Below are 18,256 nucleotides of genomic sequence, written 5' to 3' on the forward strand. Positions count from 1 at the left end.
TTCAACATTCCAGACATGGCTCTATCTGCTCAGATTCCTTCTGAGGGAGTGGAGGAGAGGAGAAGAGAGAGAGAAGAGATGCAGCCAGACAGACAGGCCTCCATTGAAATGGCACTCCAATTCCAACATGAATTTACATTGGGATGCAGTCGCAACCGCAAGTCTCACAAAACCCCATTTTGGACGAGACCGACTTTATGACCAAAATGATCCTCTTTACACTTTGTAGTCAATGTTGACAGTATAACACATGTTTATGACTCAAAAATATGGTGGAAAGTGTTCAAAGTAGTCCTTGTGCAAAGAGTTCTATGGTTTATTTAACTTTGCAATCATTGTTTTTTTATTTTACATACATTTTTAAGTGAATAATCGGAGTCTCAGCATCACTCTGTTACTGTGGAATTGGCCAGAGACGACAACGGCAGACTAGCATAATGCAAAACAAGGTATAGCTATAATAATAATAATATAATAATAATATAATAATAGTTATAATAACACACAAGCTTGCTCACAGACCCCCAAGCATACACACAGACACACAGGATAGGACAGAACAGGAAAGGACTGCCCTGACAGCAAGCCAATCACAGTAGACTCAGTAAATGGCAACCGCTTCTGTTGCGGTAGTTTCATCTATCATCTATAAATACAGTCTCACTGGAAGCTATACAACTCCATTGGAAGCACCATAGAGACAAATGAATTGGACAAAGCGATTGCCATTTAGAAATCCATAGGCTATTGGGAAACAGAATAACATGGGGCTAATTTTAATACAGCAGCCTAGGCTGAAGAGTAGAGAAACAAACCCTGTTCCAAGAGAGTGCCGGCATAGTACAGCATGGCATAGCATAGTTTAGCAAAGCATAGCAGAGCCATCAGTCAGCTAGTGTAACAAGCACGCATATTGGCATTCTCCACAGACTAGGAGAGGTGCTGTTTCAACAAGAGGACAGGAAAGAGAGGGTCTGCATTTGGCAAGGGTTAAAGCTGCTGTTTCAACAACAGGAGAGAGATAGGGGAGCAGCATTTGGCAAGACATAACCAGATAGGCCAAAGGTCACAGAACACATGGTGCAGAGAGAGGCGGTGCTAAAGTAGGTGGAGAATCTGACCTGAAAACAGGAGACTGACCATGGCCAACTGACTGCTTTTTAATATGCAAACTAATGGGTAGGACTACAGCATAACATAACAGAAGAGACAAAATACTTATCTAAAGCTACAATCCAAACAGTGATGCTGGAAAACGTCACTTACACCAACACACGAATAGAGGATAGACACACCTATACACACACTGGACACACACTGAACGGGCAACAGTTCCACACACGCACACATACACATTGGACACACACAGGAGAAAACATACAGGCAGTAAGGTGATACCTGTCACTCACCTTCAGGTCTCGGTGCACCACACCCATTTGATGGCAGTGTAGCACCGCCTCCAGGATCTGCTGGATGCAATGACTGCATGCAAACACCAGGGGGCGTATGTTAGTCTGAACAGCATTGCTACATTCCCGTGCAAAGGCCAGGGGATGGGGGGGATGGGGGTGGGGGACTTCTATCACACAGACACACCTTCTTGCGGCCCATGGCCAAGTTAATCGCCCAATGGTTTGTCAATAAGAGTGACCAATAATCTAAAAGATTAGCTACCAATTAGGTGACCAATAATCTAAAAGAATTGTATAGATGTGAGCAATATGGTGGTGCCTTGTGGATTGGAGTTCCCACCATATAACTGGTCTTCACCCATAAAATAAATTAAAGATCAATGGTCAACTTTCAAGTAAAAAGGAGGGTATGAGAATTTATGAACATGGATCCATGTGGGGAGGAGACAGACATATGGTAGGAGGCCAGGTACATGTGTGCATAGACAGGTAGCATTTATATTATCGTGATCCAACACAGGGAGGTGTGCTGCTGCATGCACACGCGTGTTGGGTTGGAGGGGCTGTGTGAGAGAGAGGGAGTGTGTTGAGATGCAGGAGTGTGTGTGTGTGTGTGTGTGTGTGTGTGTGTGTGTGTGTGTGTGTGTGTGTGTGTGTGTGTGTGTGTGTGTGTGTGTGTGTGTGTGTGTGTGTGTGTGTGTGTGTGTGTGTGTGTACATGTGCGTACACGTGTGTTTTTTTGGGGGAATGGGAGGGTAAAAAAGGTTCAGTGGTTGGTTGGGTTCTTTGTCTGTCAAGCAAAATGCCAAATAAAAGTAAAAACTACTTAATTCTAATGTTGTGTTGAAATAGACTGCAGTAAATCATTATTTGTGTCTAAAATATACAGTACATAGAATATTGACTTTTCAGTATGCAGTAAAGAAATCATATACTGTCTATTAGATGTAATGACACCAAGTGAGAGAGAGAGAAAGAGAGAGAGGAGAGAGAAAGAAGAGGAGAAGAAGAGAGCACAAAGAGAGAGGAATATTAGAGCTTAAACAAGGGAGAAATAGAGTTTGAGAAATAGAGAGAGAGGGAAGGAAGGAAGGAAGGAAAGAGAGGATATTATGGGAGTGTCTTGGTGTGAGCGAGCTAGCTGATTGACTCCGGCTTGGACCGGCCTGGCAGTAAAGTTCAGGGCTATATATTACGATCCCTAGTCTTCTCCAAATGAATAAATACTAGCCAGGTCACATCCGCAGGCAGCACAGTGTGTGTGTCAAATCAAATTTTATTGGTCACATACACGTGTTTAGCAGATGTTAATGCGAGTGTAGGGGGGAGGGGTGTGTGTGTCTATGCACATAGACAAAGATATCTACCTACAGTTGAAGACGGAAGTTTACATACACTTAGGTTGGAGTAATTAAAAGTCGTTTTTCAACCACTCCACAAATATCTTGTTAACAAACTATAGTTTTGGCAAGGTTAGGTTAGGTTAGGTCATCTACTTTGTGCATGACACAAGTAATTTTTCCTACAATTGATTACAGACAGATTATTTCACTTATAATTCACTGTATCACACTTCCAGTGGGTCAGAAGTGTACATACAAGAAGTTGACTGTGCCTTTAAAACCTCTTGAAACTAGGGGGCACTATTTTCATTTTTGGAAAAATAACATTCCCAATGTAAAACGGGCTATTTTGCCAGAAGATGCTAGAATATGCATATAATTGACAGTTTAGGATAGAAAACACTCTAAAGTTTCCAAAACTGTAAAAAATATTGTCTGTGAGTATAACAGAACTGATATTGCAGGCGAAAGCCTGAGAAAAATCCAATCAGGAAGTGACTCATGTTTTGAAAGCTCTGCGTTCCGATGCGTCCCTATTGAGCAGTGAATGGGCTATCAACCAGATTCCTGTTTCTATGTATTCCCCAAGGTGTCTACAGCATTTTGACGTAGTTTCACGCCATTATGTTGAAGAATGAGCGTAAACGACTACATTGCGTAAGTGTCCGGCTGAGGGCTCTCAGAGTAATTCTTGCGTAATACAGAAGTAGCTATTTTTCCTCCCGGTCTTACTGAAAATACAGCTGTCCCGGTTGATATATTATCAAATAGATATTTGAAAAACACCTTGAGGTTTGATTATAAACAACGTTTGCCATGTTTCTGTCGATATAATGGAGCTAATTTGGAATATGTTTCAGCATTGTTGTGACTGCAATTTCCGGTCAAATTCTCAGCCAAACGTGAAGAACTAACAGTTATTTCGGCTACAAAAATAATATTTTTGAAAAAAAAGAACATTTGCTATCTAACTGGGAGTCTCGTGAGTGAAAACATCCGAAACTCATCAAAGGTAAACGATTTAATTTGATTGCTTTTCTGATTTTCGTGACCAGGTTCGCTGCTACTAGCTAGGCATAATGCTAGGCTATCGATAACCTTACACAAATGCTTGTCTTGCTTTGGCTGTAAAGCATAATTTCAAAATCTGAGATGACAGGGTGATTAACAAAAGGCTAAGCTGTGTTTCAATATATTTCACTTGTGATTTCATGAATATGAATATTTTCTAGTAATATTTTATGTCTGTTGCGTTATGCTAATTAGTGTCAGTTGATGACAATTCTCCCGGATCCGGGAGAGGGAGTTCCAAACAGCTTGGAAAATTCCAGAAAATGATGTCATGGCTTTAAAAGCTTCTGATAGGCTAATTGACATAATTTGAGTCAATTGGAGGTGTAGGCCTTGTATTTCAAGGTCTACCTTCAAACTCAGTGCCTCTTTGCTTGATATCATGGGAAAATCTAAATAAATCAGCCAAGACCTCAGAAAAACAATTGTAGACCTCGACAAGTCTGGTTCATCCTTGGGAGCAATTTACAAACACCTGAATGTACCAAGTTTATCTGTACAAACATTACTACGCAAGTATAAACACCATGGGACCACGCAGCCGTCACACCGTGTTCTGTCTCCTAGAAATGAATGTACTTTGGTGCGAAAAGTGCAAATCAATCCCAGAACAACAGCAAAGGACTTTGTGAAGATGCTTGAGGAAACAGGTACAAAAGTATCTATATCCACAGTAAAAATAGTTCTATATCGACATAACCTGAAAGGCCGCTCAGCAAGGAAGAAGCCACTGCTCCAAAACCGCCATAAAAAAAGCCAGACTACGGTTTGCAACTGCATATGGGGACAAAGATCAAACCTTTTGGAGAAATGTCCTCTGGTCTGATGAAACTGATGAACTGATGAACAGTTTGTCCATAATGACCATCATCATCATCACCATCATCATCATTATGTTTGGAGGAAAAAGTGGGAGGCTTGCAAGCCAAAGAACACCACTGGGAATGTGATGAAAGAAATAAAAGCTGAAATAAATCATTCTCTCTACTATTATTCTGACATTTCACATTCATAAATAAAGTGGTGATCCTAACTGACCTAAGACAAGTAATGTTTACTAGGATTAAATGTCAGTAATTGTAAAAAAAAAAAACTGAGTTTAAATATATTTGGCTAAGGTGTATGTAAACTTCCGACTTCAACTGTACATCTCTGTCTCACTCCAAGACAATATATATGACATTATATATGACACTGTAGAGTACAGTATACAACATATAAATACAGTAAATAACATCCTCCACATACAACACCCATCCTGCCAGTCACATTCTGTTAAAGGTCCCCTGAACACACACATCCCTTGGTCGCTCGTCTTTTCAGTTCGCTGCAGCTAGCGACTGGAACGAGCTGCAACAAACACTCAAACTGGACAGTTTTATCTCAATCTCTTCATCCAAAGACTCAATCATGGACACTCTTACTGACAGTTGTGGCTGCTTTGAGTGATATATTGTTGTCTCTACCTTTCTGCCCTTTGTGCTGTTGTCCGTGCCTAATAATGTTTGTACCATGTTTTGTGCTGTTACCATGTTGTGTTGCTATACATGTTGTTGTCATGTTGTGTTTTTACCATGCTGTTTTGTTGTGTGTTGCTGCCTTGCTAATGTTGTTGTCTTCGGTCTATCTTTATGTGTGCTGTGTTGTCTCTCTTGTCGTGATGTGTGTTTTGTCCTATATTTATATATTTGTATTTATTTTTTATTTTTAATCCAGCCCCCGTCCCCGCAGGAGGCCTTTTGGTAGGCCGTCATTGTAAATGAAAATGTGTTTTCATGCAAAAGGTAGCATTTATAAAAACTGAACTTGACGTGAGAATGTGCTTATCCTCCCGAAAACGTCAGACCATGCGTATGCACAGTTTCTACTGGTTGAAATATTGCATTGCAAGAAGGCAAAAGTAGCCTAGTAGTAGCCTTGTGCAAATGGGAAATATATGTTGACACTCTTATTCATGCAAAAAAACGATAGCTAAATATAATAAGATGTAATCATTTGCCGTTAGTGAGAAGAGCAAATATCTATTTATTTTATCTTTGCATTGGAAAATAATTCTAAATAGTCATCTCTTTCCTATTATGAATTTCATTTCCATGATCATGGAATAAATTCCTCACCTTTTCTGACTGTGATATGGTTTCATACTTGTGAAATAGCCTACCAGGCTTACAACAAGTTAGGTTTCCATTAGTCCCTTCTCTCATTTAATTTGACTCACTTCGCAGAAGTAAATAGATGAGCTATTTCAAGTATTTTGCCATATTGCGATCAGATCCCAAAGCGCAGTTTAACAGTAGAACCCTTTGCCATTGACGTTTGTAGGCTCTCTCTGAATATTTCTCGGGTAGACAATTTTTCATTTATAAACCTAATACATATATCATAACCAGTGCAGAATAACTTATTACAACAGATTTCCACGTGCATCTGTCATTTAATTGGGCATATTGATAAGCTATAACCATTTCAAGTCAATGCTCCATCTATTAGAAAGTGAGCACAGTTTATAACACAGTAGAATTTAACAGATGAACAGACAGTTGATCATTTGCATTGAAGTGTGTAGACTACTGTAGTATAAAAAAAATCAGAGTAGACAATGTTTCAGATTTCCCAGGCAGTGCAGCATATTTAGGTTAGGTTCAAAGTAAACACAAAACATTATTGAATTCAAACAATCTGTTTACAGGTCCACAATAATTTTTGTCTTTCGGAAGCATTTCGGATTACAACAAATGTCACAGCAAAAGAAAACATTCTGCCAACAAGATATTTGATCAAGTTCACCATTGATATTTCTTTTAGATACCGTCTCGGCCTAATTCCAATACGTCCAAAGTATACAGCAAACGAAGGCATTATTGTCACCATAAAAGGTGAAAGACGGCTGTTTTTCAGGTGGTGCCATTTGGGACGCATCCTTGGGAGTGAGAAACGTTCGCAGAAGCCTGAGAAGCTGAGCAAGTGCACTGGTGGGGGTCCCGGGTTGAGGGGGTTGAGGAGGTTGGAGGGGGGAGAGGGATGAGGGGTCAAAGGTTTAGGGAGGAGGACGGAGGGCGAAGTCAGACAGTCAGTGCAACAAGAGCAACATAGAAAGGCAAATGCAGGAACCTCAGAATAAAATAAACAAGCACATCGTGACGCAGCAGAGTAACAGACAGACTGATAGACTGAACGGCTGACAGAAAAACACACGAACAGACAGGGAGACGGAGGGGGCGAGGGTGCAGGCAGAGGTGCAGGGGGTGGAGATGTCGGGCAGAGGAAGGGGGAGGAAGAGGAGTGCAGCTGGTCTCTACACATACTGACCTTCAGGTCCCTGTGCACTATGTCATGTTGGTGAATGTGATGAACACTGTCAAGAATCTGAGTGATACAGTGACTGTGAAGACAAAACAGAGAGGAGGAGAGGGAGAGATGGAGGAGAGGGAGAGATGGAGGGAGGCAAGGTGGAAGAAGAGAGGATGGGATGGTGGAGGAGAAATGTGGACAGGTGAAAAATATTGGCAGGTGAACATGATTTTGAAAAGCAAGAAAAACAGTGAGATGGACAGAATATTGAAGAGTGAAAAAATAATGCACATTTGATGGATAGAACAGAGAAATGGAGTAGGAGAGATGGCAGATATGTTGGAGTCAGAAGGGTAGAGGAAGAGTAGGCAGGGCAGGTGGAGATGGAGAGAGATAGGAAGAGGAGAAGGGAGATGGAGAGAGATGGGAGGAGGAGATGAAGTGGATGAATGCAGTGAGGGGTGAGGAGACAAAACCGTTTTCAACATGATGAGACACAAGACTACCAACAACAGCACAGCCAGATGTGCTCACAACATAGAGAAAGAGAAGAGAGGGAGGAGAGAGAGAGAACGGGAGGAGAGCAGCGAGAAAAGGAGGGAATAAGAGATGGAGAGGGCGAGAGAGGAGGGAGAGATAGGGAGAGTAAGAGACTGACATGAGAAAGTGAACAAGGCAGAGAACAGAAAATGAGAAAGAGAGAGATAGAGGAGAGCAGTGGATTGATGTGTAACTGTTATTTCAACCAACGAGTGGATGGAAAAAAATTGCGCAGTGAAGGGGTTAATGTGCTTTTACCACTCGTGTGTGTGTGTGTGTGTGTGTGTGTGTGTGTGTGTGTGTGTGTGTGTGTGTGTGTGTGTGTGTGTGTGTGTGTGTAGTGAAGGAGTTAAATGTGCAGGATATAATGTGACTAATAGCAGAACAGGAAGACAGCCTGCAGGATGGATACTGAGTGGGAGGACACACACACACACGCACAGGCACACACACACAGACGCAAAAGTGGACATGGCAAGCACTTAAGTACTTAAGTTAAAATAAAGTACTACTTAATTTGTTTTTGGAGGTGTCTGTACCAATATACCACGGCTAAGGGCTGGTCTTTGTCACGACGCAATGTGGATTGCCTGGATACAGCCCTTAGCCGTGGTATATTGGCCATATTATCACAAATCCCCAAGGTGCCTTATTGCTATGATAAACTGGTTACCAACGTAATTAGAGCAGTAAAAATAAACGTTTTGTCATACCCGTACAATACGGGCTGATATACCATGGCTATCAGCCAAATCAGCATTGAGGGCTCGAGCCACCCCGTTTATAAAGTAGTTTACACCAGGGGATTTCAAAATGTTTTTGCACAGGAACAAACAGGCGACCCAGGAACCCCCATCATGTTAGCAACCCCCCAATTCATGTGAAGAGAAAGTGTAAACTCTAACTTGGTCTATTAGCTAGAAAGGTATCCTGGCAGCGTAAATAACATGTTGCTGTTGTAAAGCAAATTCTCCCTGACGGTCTTGCTTTTATTTGATTGATGATTCTCAAAGATGGTATAAAAATAAAATATATATAATACCAGTCAAATGTTTGGACACACCTACTCATTCAAGAGTTTTTCTTTATTTCTACTATTTTCTACATTGTAGAATGCCAAGAGTGTGCAAAGCTGTCATCAAGGCAAACGGTGGCTACTTTGAAGAATCTCAAATATGAAATATATTTAGATTTATTTAACACTTTTTTGGTTACGACATGACTCCATATGTGACCCGTTTCAGGAAACTAGGCATACAGTGGGGCAAAAAAGTATTTAGTCAGCCACCAATTGTGCAAGTTCTCCCACTTAAAAAGATGAGAGAGGCCTGTAGTTTTCATCATAGCTACACTTCAACTATGACAGACAAAATGAGGAAAAAAAATCCAGAAAATCACATTTAATTCATTTATTTGCAAATTATGGTGGAAAATAAGTATTTGGTCCCCTACAAACAAGCAAGATTTCTGGCTCTCACAGACCTCTCACAGACCAGTACTTCTTTAAGAGTGCTCCTCTGTCCTCCACTCGTTACCTGTATTAATGGCACCTGTTTGAACTTGTTATCAGTATAAAAGACACCTGTCCACAACCTCAAACAGTCACACTCCAAACTCCACTATGGCCAAGACCAAAGAGCTGTCAAAGGACACTTGAAACAAAATTGTAGACCTGCACCAGGCTGGGAAGACTGAATCTGCAATAGGTAAGCAGCTTGGTTTGAAGAAATCAACTGTGGGAGCAATTATTAGTAAATGGAAGACATACAAGACCACTGATAATCTCCCTCGATCTGGGGCTCCACGCAAGATCTCACCCCGTGGGATAAAAATGATCACAAAAATCACAAAAATGATCACAAAAATCCTAGAACCACACGGGGGGACCTAGTGAATGACCTGCAGAGAGCTGGGACCAAAGTAACAAAGCCTACCATCAGTAACACACTACGCCGCCAGGGACTCAAATCCTACAGTGCCAGACGTGTCCCCCTGCTTAAGCCAGTACATGTCCAGGCCCGTCTTAAGTTTGCAGGAGAGCATAAGATCCATAAGAAGATTGGGAGAATGTCATATGGTCAGATGAAACCAACATTTTGGTAAAAACTCAACTCGTCGTGTTTGGAGTACAAAGAATGCTGAGTTGCATCCAAAGAACACCATACCTACTGTGAAGCATGGGGGTGGAAACATCATGCTTTGGGGCTGTTTTTCTGCAAAGGGACCAGGGCGACTGATCTGCGTAAAGGAAAGAATGAATGGGGCCATGTATCGTGAGATTTTGAGTGAAAACCTCCTTCCATCAGCAAGGGCATTAAAGATAAAACGTGGCTGGGTCTTTCAGCATGACAATGATCCCAAACACACCGCCTGGGCAACGAAGGAGTGGCTTCGTAAGAAGCATTTCAAGGTGCTGGAGTGGCCTAGCCAGTCACCAGATCTCAACCCCATAGAAAATCTTTGGAGGGAGTTGAAAGTCTGTGTTGCCCAGCAACAGCCCCAAAACATCACTGCTCTAGATGAGATCTGCATAGAGGAATGGGCCAAAATACCAGCAACAGTGTGTGAAAACCTTGTGAAGACTTACAGAAAATGTTTGACCCCTGTCATTGCCAACAAAGGGTATATAACAAAGTATTGAGATAAACTTTTGTTATTGACCAAATACTTATTTTCCAAATAAATTCATTAAAATCCTACAATATGATTTTCAGGATTTTTTTCTTATTTTGTCTGTCATAGTTGAACTGTACCTATGATGGAAATTACAGGCCTCTTTCATCTTTTTAAGTGGGAGAACTTGCACAATTGGTGGCTGACAAAATACTTTTTTGCCCCACTGTATGTCACGGGTCACTACTTCACAGGAGAGCAGTTTGAATGTAAACTTTTTGGGGGGCAGAAATGCCTTCTCGAACATGTGAACTTTCATGTGCCATCAATAACAAACTTGTATGCCACCTGTAAATACGAATGGCATTTTAACCTGTTGGAACTCTAGGGGCGCAATTTCATTTTTGGATGAAAAACGTTCCCGTTTTAAACAAGATATTTTGTCACAAAAAGATGCTCGACTATGCATATAATTGCTACTGTTCGAAAGAAAACACTCTGACGTGTCCAGAAATACAAAGATCTTCTCTGTGCGTGCCCTTTAACGTGAGCTTCAGGCAAAACCAAGATGAGATGGCATCCAGGAAATGACAAGGATTTTTGAGGCTCTGTTTGTCATGATCTCCTTATATGGCTGTGAACGCAAGAGGAATGAGTCTGCCCTTTCTATCGTTTCCCCAAGGTGTCTGCAGCATTGTGACGTATTTGTAGGCAGATCATTGGAAGATTGACCATAAGAGACCACATTTACCACGTGTCCGCCCGGTGTCCTGTGCCGAAATTGGTGCGCAAAAGTCACCTGCCAGTATTTTTCCAAACAATACAGAGACTAAAGCAAGCCTCCACGAACTGCATGTCAATGAAGAGATATGTGAAAAAACACCTTGAGGACTGATTCCAAACAACGTTTGCCATGTTTCGGTCGATATTATGTAGTTAATCCGGAAAAAGTTTTACGTTGTAGGTGACTGCATTTTCGGTTCGTTTCAGTAGCCAGGCGCAATGTAGAAAATGGAACGATTTCTCCTACACACAGACGCTTTCAGGAAACACTGCGCATTTGGTGTGTAACTGAGAGTCTCCTCATTGAAAACATCAGAAGCTCTTCAAAGGTAAATGATTTTATTTATTTGGTTATCTGGTTTTTGTGAAAATGTTGCGTGCTACATGTTATTCAAAATGCATTGCTAGCTTTGCATACTCTTACACAAATTAGTCAATTTCTATGGTTCAAAAGCATATTGTTATGAACTTGAAAGAAAACAGAGTTCTTTAATGAAAATACAGATAAATCCTCTTCCAACGATGTCAGCGGAACAAAAAGAATGTTAGTATAGTGCAGGATGCTCCTGCCAGGCAGACTACAGGACAAGGTGGAAGCAAACTCAGAAAAAACACAAACAAGAATCAGACACTGAAAGTAGCAGGAACAGAGAAAGAAATAGAGACCTAATCAGAGGGGGAAGAGAGAACAGGTGTGAAATGATTATTTGTATGGAAGGGGATATAGGCCGCCTGAGACAGGCGGCATGTCAAAACTGTCTTCCCCCTGAAGGTAACCTAAAAAGACCAGCAGAGAATGAGAGAATGAAGAGAAAGGACAGGAACAGACATAACAAGACATGACAGTACTTCCCCGCACTAAGGCACCGATCCTGGCGCACTCGAGAGGAAATTTGGTCAACCCGACAACCTGGCGGCCTGCAGGACGGAGGAAATCATCGATCAGGCCGAACGAACAAAAAAAGAAAACCTTCCCCGCTGAGCACGTCCCAAATAATCCTCTCGAGAGGGTTCGGAACCCAACTCCCAACATCAAATTCTACAGTCATCGACGGCGTCCTCAGGACCAAGGATGAACCTTGCCGTCAGATCGCGTCCCCAATCCACCCCTAACGGTCACCTCCTGAAGCGGTCTAGAGATGTCAGGTGACCATTAAACGATTTGCTTAAGAAGATCAAAAACATTCCCTGGGATAGGAAGTATTACTGTCCAAAATCTTACGAACCTGTGTAGATGGAGTGCCACCTGACCTCGGTGTAAAAGGTGAACGAAAGATGAAAAACTGGGGGAGTGAGGTTAAAGGCGCGAACGGACAGCTTAACACAGGAGACATGGAAGACAGGTGAACAAGGCGAAGATAGCTGGGAGGCAAAAAGTGTCATGTTCCTGCGACAGGATTAATTCCTGGGAAATCAAGGCACTGGAAGGAACCGCGGGGCCAACATGGAATGTCTTAAGGGGAAGGTTCTGAGTGATATACTCCTGACCGTTGCGCTCACAAATCTAACCCTTACAGCATTCCTGGCCTGGATGCGTGACAAAATGACCAGCGGCCCAGTAGAGACAGAGGCGATTGGTGGTGTCTCCGTCTTCCCCTCCTTGTGCGCTGGTAGGCGTTACAACCTGGACAAAAGCCTGAGCGGAGGCGCAGGACCGGCGAGCTGAGATGGAAGTGATGCGGAGGCTGGAAGGATTCTTAACGAGGGAATGAAATGAGCCCTCGATGTAGAGAATCTATCGACAACCGTCTTCTGAATAACTGTCTTCCAGATGAAGGACAGTCCGGTGATGAAATCCTCGAACCTTATGTGAGACCCGGTCCAGATAATCTACCCCGAGAGCGGCCCGGAAGGAGGCTCAATCCAGTCACCGGTGTGGAGGGAGAGGTGGCCTTAGACGAGTTCACCGGCCAGATTTAATCCGCGCAGACCGAACAAGCGGGGCGAAAAGCATATTCCCAAAATCGTTAACGATTTTATTTATTTGGTTACAGACGGGCGTTTTCATTAAACAGGTTAACAAATTAGCAATTTTGTATGGTAAAAACAGCAATTTTAAATTATGAAACTTGTCTAAAGACCTGTAAAAGCTATGGTGAGAGTCAGATGCATTATTTTCATTTTAAAGAAATCGTTAACCATCAACAACAAACTCCTCGTCTACATTATGCTAATGAAGCTTTATAACTGTATACAGGGTTTTTTCATAGCCAAACGTGAACAAAACGGAGCGATTTGTCCTAATAATATTTGTTTGAAAAACTGCACATTTGCTATGTAACTGAGAGTCTCCTCATTGAAAACATCCGAAGCTCTTCAAAGTTAATGATTTTATTTATTTGGTTATCTGGCTTTTGTGAAAATGTTGTGTGCTACATGCTACACAAAATGCTATGCTAGCTTTGCATACTCTTACACAAATTAGTCAATTTCTATGGTTCAAAAGCATATTTTGAAAATCTGAGATGACAGTGTTGTTAAGAAAAGGCTAAGCTTGAGAGCAAACGCATTATTTTAATTTTATTTGCGATTTTCAGAAATCGTTAACGTTGCGTTATGCTAATGAGCCTGAGGCTTTAGTCACGATCCCGGATCCGGGATGGGGAGTTTCATGAGGTTAAAATGACGAGCCGAGTTGGTTTAGCCACAGAACAAGCCATGATTGGCTGAGATAATGAGTGAGCTGGAAATGCTGAGAGATATGTTTGGATTTGTCTGCCATATAGCAGGCTTCTGTCTATTTGAGCTGGTCAGTATATCTAAGTAATCCTGTCTAACGCGGCTTTTATTTTTCATAGTGTAGTAAAACTTCAAGTGTTGCTCTCCACTTTCTGAGGACCGAGTTTTGAAATCAGTGGAATATGAGTACGATAGAGCTAAGGAGATGGAGAAAACACCTGTCTCTGGATTACATCTTCAAACTAAGGGCAACCATGGCATCCGACAGGAGACGCGTCCATCCAATAATGATATTCTAGCTAGCTACATTTTCAGATATCACACGTTTCTAATATTGACAGAAAGGGGTTTCATTTACGTTAAAGTATGCTGTTAGCTAGCTAGCTAATGTTAGCTGGCTAACTTGCTAGCTAACATTTCATGTATGATCTTATTATTCATATCTCAGAGCCATTTGCTTGGCTAGCTATAGCCTAATGTTAGCTAATGAACATTGAACCTGGTTGGTTAGCTACCTTCAGATTCATGCAGGGTAGTAATGTCATGAGTAGGGATTATGGTTCATTGTTTACCTTGCTAGCTAGCCTCATGTCTTGAAACTCCCCATCCCGGATCCGGGATCGTGACTAAAGCCTCAGGCTCATTAGCATAACGCAACGTTAACGATTTCTGAAAATCGCAAATAAAATTAAAATAATGCGTTTGCTCTCAAGCTTAGCCTTTTCTTAACAACACTGTCATCTCAGATTTTCAAAATATGCTTTTGAACCATAGAAATTGACTAATTTGTGTAAGAGTATGCAAAGCTAGCATAGCATTTTGTGTAGCATGTAGCACGCAACATTTTCACAAAAACCAGATAACCAAATAAATAAAATCATTTACCTTTGAAGAGCTTCTGATGTTTTCAATGAGGAGAGTCTCAGTCACATACCAAATGCGCAGTGTTTCCTGAAAGCGTCTGTGTGTAGGAGAAATCGTTCCGTTTTCTACATTGCGTCTGGCTACCGAAACGAACCGAAAATGCAGTCACCTACAACGTGAAACTTTTTCCGGATTAACTACATAATATCGACCGAAACATGGCAAACGTTGTTTGGAATCAATCCTCAAGGTGTTTTTTCACATATCTCTTCATTGACATGCAGTTCGTGGAAGCTTGCTTTCCTCTCTGTGTCCCATGGAAAAATACTGGCAGGTGACTTTTGCGCACCAATTTCGGCGCAGGACACCGGGCGGACACGTGGTAAATGTGGTCTGTTATGGTCAATCTTCCAATGATCTGCCCACAAATACGTCACAATGCTGCAGACACCTTGGGGAAACGACAGAAAGGGCTGACTAATTCCTCTTGCGTTCACAGCCATATAAGGAGATCTTGAAAAACAGAGCCTCAAAAATCCTTGTCATTTCCTGGATGCCATCTCATCTTGGTTTTGCCTGAAGCTCACGTTTTAGGGCACGCACAGAGAAGATCTTTGTATTTCTGGACACGTCAGAGTGTTTTCTTTCGAACGGTAGCAATTATATGCATAGTCGAGCATCTTTTTGTGACAAAATATCTTGTTTAAAACGGGAACGTTTTTCATCCAAAAATGAAATTGCGCCCCCAGAGCATCAACAGGTTAACAAAAGACAACACTATGCAAGTCACCATTTCGGGTGCGTTCGTAAATTCAGTCTGGCCATCTACTACAATTTCAGAGCACTCTGGCCTGAGTGTGCCAAAGCGCAGGATAACTGATGAATTTATGAACGCTCAACACCCGTTGAATTTGCCGGTGTCAGTAAACATCGGCAAAAAAATGTAATTGTTGCCAGCAGCACAGTTACAGTCACCAACGCTCTGGATAACATGAAAACACCCTAACCAGCTCTGTTAGGGTGAGTAAAATGGTCAAAGTGTGGTGTTCTCTCATTATGTGTCTGGAAGTAGCTAGCAAGCTAGCCAATGTTAGCCAGTTAGCTTGGGTGCTTGACTGCCGTTGTGAGGTCAGAACGTTCGAATCAACCCTACTCATCGGCCAGAGCGTCCAGTGTGCACTCAACGCATTTTTTTTTTGAACAGACAATCTGACAGCACAGTTGCAGTCATCAACGCTCTGGATAACATAACAGCCTAACCAGCTCTGCTAGGACGAGTAATGTTCAGTGAGCTGTTCTCTAATTTGTGTCTGGAAGTAGTTGGCAAGTTAGCTTGGGTGCTTGACTGCTGTTGTTAGTACATAACGTTCGGATCTACCCTTAAAGAGACAGATGGTGCTAAAACCTAAGACGGTGTGAACGATGCTGATTTGGTGTTGACAAAGGGCTCTCCAGAAGTAGTACCAAAACATTCAAAGGCCATTTTCTCAAAAGTGAGTTTACAAGTTTATCAACTTTCAAAGCATAATTACTTTCCCATTGTTCCTCAAATGCAGTGTATGATATACCATTTTGTAGCTCGGAGTCTCTAATTTTATCCAATGTAAAAAACACAATTTCAAATTATGCTATATACAACTGATTTAAGCCGGTCAGTCACGTGTTATTTCATATTTTTGAGGTCTTCACTATTATTCTACAATGTAGAAAATAGTCAAAATAAAGAAAAACCCTTGAATGAGTAGGTGTGTCCAAACTTTTGACTGGTACTGTATAGTTCAATCTTTTCTGCATGCTTTCTATCTGGTTTTGGTGGGTTTACATTGGCAAACTGTTTATCCATCTCGAAAATTAGCACTTAGACGGCTGGCCTAAGAATTCTCTACAAAGAAACAACTATGTAATTGGCTCCAACGACTGTAATTTCCTCCATATTAAAGGGATAGTTCGAGATTTTGGAAATGAAGCCATGTATGTACTTCCCCAGAGTCGGATGAACAAGGAACAGCTAGCGGACTAACTGTTCCTGTACACTTCCAGTCATTGCTAGTTAGCATTTTCTTGTGAAACTACCTCTAACTTCCTTCATACTGGACGCAGTGACATACAAATGGTATTCTGTTGCAGCTAGGGAGGTTTATAAAATAAAAAATGTTCACATAAAAAAATACCCCCCCCCCCAAAAAAAAACGAAACAAATTGCAGACCCCCTACAGTGGCTCCGCAGATTTTGCAACCCTAGAGTGGAATAATGCTCTGTTATGGATCAGCTCAGTGAGTTTATTGGAGACGGTCTGTGGTTATTAGATATGCCGTAAGGGGACATTTAAGTGCTTTTTAATCCGTGAGTAGAGGGGAATTTTCTGATTACATTCCGTGCCCATTTGACTCTCTCTCTCCCTCCCATGGACTTCTCTGTTTACTAGGTCCTATGGAGGACAGAGAAACCCCAGTCACACTCTTCACACTGCCCATATATGTGACTGGGTCAGCAGTTTGAGCCACAATCGCACACTTGTCTCAGAAGGACAGAAAACAGAAAACTGATTTTGGGTGAATTCATATTCATTGAGCTAACAACGTCGAAAACATTAGGCTCTGTCTAATGCCAGAAAACAATTCATGTCCGGTTTTGTGTTCTGCCATGGCAAATCCAGCACATGACACAAAAAATATATCTACAATTTTAAGCTATACATTTTTTTTGTGTGTGACTAATTATATCAGCTAATTAAAAGGCCCAGTTATTGCTGGTCTCCTAGGAAACAGGGGGCAAGGCTGACCTGGATGACTGACACACACACCTACTCTCATCATCTCCATATTCACACATTGACATTCAGTGCATAGACAGATGCACACTTGTCTTTACACATACTTTGTTTCACACACACCCCAACTTTCACACACAGGTCCAAACACACACACACACTCTCCCTTACCAATTCACACACTAACCAATGTGTGTGATGTGCCTCCTCCAAACAGCCATTGTGTGTGGGTTGTAATATCAGGAGTGAAAGACTGGCAGAATACACTCACTGGAGATAAGGCAGTAACCTTGCCCCACCCTGCCCTGTGGTGTGTTTGTTTGTATATGTGTGCTGGAGTACTGCTCTGATAGGGTAGCTGTAGAGGTAGCCACACTGCGTCAGTGAAAGGAAGAGAGAGATGACAGAAAATGAGAGAATGTGGGATAGGGGGAGAGAAAATGAGTGACAGAAAGTGAAAGAGAACGAGAACGAAAGAGGGAGAAGTAAAGAGAGAGAGAGAGAGAGAGAGAGAGAGAGAGAGAGAGAGAGAGAGAGAGTAGAGAGGAGGATAAAGGAAGCACAGAGAGAGGCTGCAGAAGGACAGGGTGTGTATAGCTTCACTGTTCTAATATCCGTCTCCAGATCAGTGCTTATAGCTCATATCTGACTGGACTAGACAGTATGGCTACTGAGACACAGATGGGGTCAATTTCGATACTCTCCACTGGCTTCCTTCCCTTGGTCCGATGTCCTTATTATCGCATAGCTAGATATTTGACAGCGATGATATTCCACTTCTCTTTCCCAGAGCCTTTGATAATAGTGCTTCTCTTGCACCTTATCAAACCAAATCAAACCTGAGAATAGGAAGCTGCTTCAAAGTACTGACAAAGACAGTGCAGTTTGA

General features: G+C 41.9%; 1 protein-coding gene across 19 annotated transcripts in view; it reads right to left on the minus strand.

Annotated features, from left to right (window-relative positions):
* camk2b1 (calcium/calmodulin-dependent protein kinase (CaM kinase) II beta 1) overlaps positions 1 to 18,256 on the minus strand; it is an 88,048-nt gene that overhangs the window by 40,366 nt on the left and 29,426 nt on the right. For 16 of the 19 annotated variants that reach the window (XM_064973309.1, XM_064973230.1, XM_064973191.1 and 13 more), the window contains exon 6: positions 1,410 to 1,482. In XM_064973309.1, the coding sequence (XP_064829381.1) occupies positions 1,410 to 1,482 (73 nt within the window). Of the gene's footprint in view, positions 1 to 1,409; positions 1,483 to 7,135; positions 7,209 to 18,256 lie in introns of all 19 variants that reach the window. The other 3 variants (XM_064973267.1, XM_064973240.1, XM_064973182.1) reach the window with 1 other exon arrangement.

Source organism: Oncorhynchus masou, chromosome 1 (genome assembly GCF_036934945.1).
Source record: "Oncorhynchus masou masou isolate Uvic2021 chromosome 1, UVic_Omas_1.1, whole genome shotgun sequence".
Lineage (NCBI taxonomy): Eukaryota > Metazoa > Chordata > Actinopteri > Salmoniformes > Salmonidae > Oncorhynchus > Oncorhynchus masou.